Source organism: Camelus dromedarius, chromosome 3 (assembly GCF_036321535.1).
Source record: "Camelus dromedarius isolate mCamDro1 chromosome 3, mCamDro1.pat, whole genome shotgun sequence".
In the NCBI taxonomy this organism is placed as follows: Eukaryota; Metazoa; Chordata; class Mammalia; order Artiodactyla; family Camelidae; genus Camelus; species Camelus dromedarius.
In genome coordinates this window covers 114,042,627-114,048,626 of record NC_087438.1, presented here as the reverse complement: position 1 = coordinate 114,048,626, position 6,000 = coordinate 114,042,627, and the positions used below count along the sequence as shown (strand labels likewise).

Genomic DNA, 6,000 nt, shown 5'->3' with positions numbered 1-6,000 from the left:
TCTCGGTAGTTTAGTTTTGTTGCAGTTGTGAGTAAGATACATTTATATTTTTCTACTATTTTTACTAATTAGTGGTATTGTATGGGAAAGACACAGATTTTTGGAGATTGATCTTATATATAGAATAATGTTGCTTTAAAATTAAATTGTATGTCCACCGAGATAACCCTTAACCTCACTACCTGTCTGGAACCTCATGGTTAATATCTTGGCAAATTTTCTTCCAGTCTTTAGAAATACTTAAAAATACTCAGTTGATATAATTTTTTTTTTGGCTCAATATCTATTAAAAATGCCATAAATATCTCCTTGACAACATATTCTTTTATCGTTTGAGCATACCATAATTTAGTTATTCATTTGTGTTGTGCTTTTGGGTTGCCTCCAGTTTCTCATTTACTGTCTTCTTAGAAAATATTTTAGCCTTTCGTGCTCGAAAAAAATTAATAAGCCTCCTGGTGTCTCACTTTCCCCAAAGTGATCATTCTTTCCAGGCAGTTATGAGGACTGAATGCTAGAATGTGACAGTGCTCCTCACGCTGCCTGGCACTTGGCAGATGCTCCAGCAAAGTCAGCTGTCACCATTTCTGTCCTACGAGGCATTGCTCACGCTGTCTCTTTCATCTTTACTGTCACCTTATAAGATACTTGTTATCTCAATTTAAGATGAGAAAACAGGTCCAGAGAGGTTCTGTAAGTGCCCATTCACACAGCTGGTAAGTGTCTTTGCTCCTTCAGTACTTTTTTCCCTGAAAAAGCATATCCTTGAGTGAGGCTGGCCTAGGGCTTTGTAGAAGCAGCAACTAGGTGGACTGGACTGCAGACCCATCCCAGCAGAGGCAGAAGCAGAAGCCGTGCCCACTTTAGGAAAAGAGCTTAACATCTGCTTCTCAACAAGGTGCAGAAAGTGTTAGAAGTTAAAACAGCAGCGATTAACAACAGCCTGCAGGTTTGTTTGGATTCTTTCTCTTAAGGGGCCCTGCCTTTATTCTGAACCAGGTATTTGAAGAGGGCAAAGCTTTTGGAAGAGTAATGACCTCTGCATTATGGCACTAAACACAAACCTCCTGCTTCCAGAGCCCAGCCCTCTGCCTGGCGCATCCCTCTGCAGGAGCAATGGCCCTGGAGGGAAACCAGACTCTCATCTCCCACTTCATCCTCCTGGGCCTCTTCTCCCACTCACCCCTGCATGTCCTCCTCTTCTCCATCATCGTGCTCGTGTTCCTGGCGGCCCTCTCTGGCAACGGGCTCCTGGTCCTCCTCATCAGCATCGACCCCCGCCTGCACAGCCCCATGTACTTCTTCCTCCGCTGGCTGGCGCTCATGGACCTCATGCTCATCTCCACCATCGTGCCGCGGATGGCTGCTGACTTCCTCCTGGGCGGTGGCTCCATCTCCTTCACAGGCTGTGGCCTCCAGATCCTCTTCTTCGTCACCCTGCTGGGGGATGAGTGCTTCCTGCTGGCCTTCATGGCCTACGATCGCTACGTGGCCATCAGCCACCCGCTGAGGTACTCAGTGGTCATGAGCCGCCGTGTCTGCTGGCTCATGGTGGCAGGGTCCTGGCTCTCTGGCCTGGTGGATGGACTGATCCAGGCCATCTTCACCCTGAGCTTTCCCTACTGTGGCTCCCAGGAGATTGACCACTTCTACTGCGATATCCCAGCAGTGCTCAAGCTGGCCTGTGCCGACACCTCCCTGTATGAGACTATGATCTACGTGTGCTGCGTCCTCATGCTGCTCCTGCCCTTCTCCGTCATCTCTGCCTCCTACCTGCGCATCCTGGTGACCGTGCTCCGCATGCGTTCTGCTGCCGGCCGGCAGAAGGCCTTTGCTACCTGCTCTGCCCACATGGCAGTGGTGACTCTCTTCTACGGGGCTGCCATGATCACCTACATGCGGCCCCAGGCTCACCACTCCTCCAGGCAGGACAAGGTGGTCTCTGCCTTCTACACCGTGATCACCCCTGTGCTCAACCCGATCATCTACAGCCTGAGGAACAAGGAAGTCGCTGCTGCTCTCAGGAAACTGCTGGGGAGGTGCCCGTGTGGTGGGGGGTAGGGCTAGTTTGGAACTGACACTGTGTGTATGGGTTGAGTTCCATGGAATCTGGCTTAACCAACTGTGGTGTGATTGGAGAATATTGAATGTGCCCTACTAAAAATAAGAGCCATTCTCTGACAGGGTTAATCGGATTTGTACATCAGTTCAATCTCTCACGTTCATGATGAGTGTGGGCAATCTGGATGAAAGGTGGGACCAACAGGTTTACAAAAATAGAAGACACAGATTCTCCATCCCACAGCTGCTGGGAGAGTTGGCAAGTGGCTTCCCATGGCTGAAGAGAGGCACCTTGCCCTAGGCCTTTTTCCTTAGGTGGGTGGGGGCTGCCTGAATCCCATGAGGTGGTCAATGGAGGGTGCAAAGGCCTGAACACCTTGCCTCAGTTTGACCCTGAAGGGCCATCCCAGCTCCAGAGTTCCCCATCTCCAGAGCACTCCACGGGATCATCTGAGGCACCAGAGGCAAATTCTCTCTGCATCCAATTTTACTTTCTTATCCACCTTCTCTTTTCACAGGTCTTGATACTGAGCAGAATCTCCATTAACCTTGTGCATGCAAAGCCTGTCTCACCTTGCTTCTGGGAAACCTGACCTGTGAGGGAGGGAAATAAATAATAGATTAATATTTGTAACATTAAACAAAGTAAATTTTGCTATGTTTATTTTTAATTAATTCCATTTAAGCTTGAGTCATTCAAGAAAGAAACCTATTTGGGAACTTTCTTCACCTCTCAAGCATTCCTGAGCTCACCCACTTCTCCTCACCCCCCTCCCACACATCTTAGCCACTATCAAGGGTGACTCTGACCACAAAATAAATTCCCATAAGTGGAATTCCTGGGACTAATTCCTCCCTTTTACTTAAATATTTATAAATACTTGTTGGTGAAAATAAAATGTTCTTTCTAATGCACAATCTCAATATTTTCTCTTAATATTCATATTAACAGTTCATCTAGTTTTCTCTTTCAACTATTTGAAAGTTCATAATAGTAATTTGTTGTATGTAAATGAACAGATTCTATATTCATCTTTGCAGCAATTAAGATCTGCAATAATAAGTTTATACTTAGGTTAACTGTGACATATGAAGAAGGCTTACTGTGTTTTTTCTTCAGCTCATGACTACTGCCTTAGACACTCTGAGATAGAGGTGTGGCTAAAGAATAAAACAATAGGTTCAAAGGAATGGATTATTGAATATAAAACATTTTTGTTACCAAACTGAACTTGAGTCTGCTTGCCTGCTGCACAGCAAAGCCAATTATTGACACGAGGTTATGGTGAAGGAGAGTATAGTGTTTATCACAGGGCTAAGCAAGGAGAATGAATAGCTTATGCTCAAAAGACTCAACCTCTCCAACGGCTTTCAGGGAAGGGCTTTTAAAGAAAGTGTGAGGCCACAGAAATTCAAGGGATCATAAGAGGCTACTATGAGCAACTATACACCAACAAAAAGGACAATATAGAAAAAATGGACAATTTTTTAGAAAGATACAATTTGCCAAGACTAAACCATGAAGAAATAGAAAATACGAATAGACAAACTACATATTAACAAATTTAACAAATGTGAATTACAAATTAACAAATTGAAGAATAAAAACCATATGATCGTCTCAGTAGATGCAGAAAAAGCTTTTGATAAAATTCAACATCCATTTATGATTAAAAAGAAAAACTCTCCAGAAAAGGGCATAGATGGAACATACCTCAATATAATAAAGGCCATATATGACCAACCCGCAGCTGGCATCATATTCAATTGTGAAAAGCTGAAAGCATTTCTTCTAAGATCAGGAACAAGACAAGCATGCCCACTTTCCCCACTTTTATTAAGCATAGTTTTGAAAGTCCTAGCCACAGTAATCAGAGAGAAAAAAGAAATAAAAAGAACCAAAATTGGAAAAGAAGAAGTTAAACTGTCACTGTTTGCAAATGACATAATACTATATATAGAAAATCCTAAAGATGCCACCAGAAAACTACTAGGGTTCATCAACAAATTCAGTAAAGATTCACAATACAAAATTAATACACAGAAATCAGTTGCATTTCTATACACTAACAATGAAATCACGGAAAAAGAAATTAAGGAAAGAACCCCATTTATCATTGCATCAAAAAGAATAAAATACTAGGAATAAACCTAACTAAGGAGATAAAGGACCTGTACTCTGAAAACTATAAGATGCTGATGAAAGAAACTGAAGATGACACAAATAGATGGAAAGATATATCATGTTCTTGGGTTGGAAGAGCCAACATTGTTGAAAATGGTCATATTACCCAAGACAATGTAATACAGATTCAATGCAATCCGTATCAACTTGCCAATGACATTTTTCACAGAGCTGGAACAAAAAAAAATGTTAAAATTTGTATGGAAATACAAAAGACCCTGAATAGCCAAAATAATCTTGGAAAAGAAGAACGGAGCTGGAGGAATCATGCTCCCTGACTTCAGACCATACTACAAAGCTACAGTAATCAAAACAGTATGGTACTGGCACAAAAACAGACACAGGGATCAATGGAACAGGATAGAAAGTCCAGAAATAAATCCATGCACTTATGGTCAATTAATTTACAACAAAGAAGGCAAGAATATATAATGGAGAAAAGATAGTCTTCAATAAGTGGTGCTGGGAAAACTGGACAGCTACATGCAAAAGAATGAAATTAGAACATTCTCTAACACCATATACAAAAATAAACTCAAAATGGATTAAAGAGTTCAATGCAAGACCAGATACTATAAAACTAGAGGGAAATATAGGCAGAACACTCTTGTACATAAATCACAACAATATTTTTTTTTATCAAAACAGCTCCTAGAGTAATGGAAATAAAAGGAAAAAATAAACAATTGGGATCTAATAAAACTTAAAAGCTTTTGCATATCTAAGGATACCATAAACAAAATGAAAAGACAACCTACAGAATGGGAGAAAATATTTGTAAATGATGCAACTGAGAAGGGACTAATTTCCAAAATATACAAACAGTTTGTACTCCTTAATATCAAAAATACAAGCAACCCAATCAAAAAATGGGCAGAATACCTAAATAGACATTTCTCCAAAGAAAACATCCAGATGGTCAACAGGCACATGAAAATATGCTCACTATCACTAATTATTAAAGAAATGCAAATCAAAACTAAAATGAGGTATCACCTCACACCAGTCAGAATGGCTATCATTAAAAAGTCTACAAATAATAAATTTTAGAGATGGCGTGGAAAAAAAGGAAACCCTCCTACACTGTTGGTGGGAATGTAAATTGGTTCAGCCAATACGGAGAAGAGTATAGCGGTTCCTTAAAAAACTGAAAAGACACTTACCATATGATCCAGCTATCCCACTCTTAGGCATATATCCAGATAAAACTAACGTGAAAAGACACATGCACCCCGATGTTCACAGCAGCACTATTCATTATTTACAAAAGCCAAGACATAGAAGCAACCTAAACGTCCATCAGCAGATGATTGGATAAAGAAGATGTTATATATATACACAACAGACTATTATTAAGATATAAAAAAAGAATGAAATAATGTCATTTGCAGCAACATGGATGGACCTAGAGATTATTATATTAAGTGAAGTAAGTTAGACAGAGAAAGACAAATATCATATGATGTCACTTATAGGTGGAATCTAAAAAAAATACACAATTTATTTACAAACCAGTAATAGACTCATAGACATAGAAAATAAACTGTGGTTACCACAGAGGAAAGAGTGGGGAGGGGTAGATTAGGAGTTTGAGATTAATAGATACACATTACTGTGTATAAAACAGATAAACAACAAGGACCTACTGTATAGCACAGGGAACTATATTCAATTTCTTGTAATGAGCTGTAAAGGAAAAGAATCTGAAAAAGAAATGTATGTATAACTCAATTGCTTTACTATACACATGAAAT

At 40.4% G+C, this 6,000-nt stretch overlaps 1 protein-coding gene across 1 annotated transcript; it reads left to right on the top strand.

Annotated features, from left to right (window-relative positions):
• The first annotated feature begins 1,080 nt into the window (after positions 1-1,080).
• LOC105104221 (olfactory receptor 2V1) lies at positions 1,081-2,061 on the top strand. Its single transcript, XM_010997904.3, has one exon. It carries the CDS (start codon positions 1,117-1,119, stop codon positions 2,059-2,061), a length of 945 nt encoding a protein of 314 aa, XP_010996206.2. The 5' UTR covers positions 1,081-1,116.
• Positions 2,062-6,000: the final 3,939 nt, after the last annotated feature.

Bases quoted from the DNA above. Each gene is read 5' to 3' on its own strand.
- LOC105104221 (XM_010997904.3), top strand. From the start codon at position 1,117: ATGGCCCTGGAGGGAAACCAGACTCTCATCTCCCACTTCATCCTCCTG.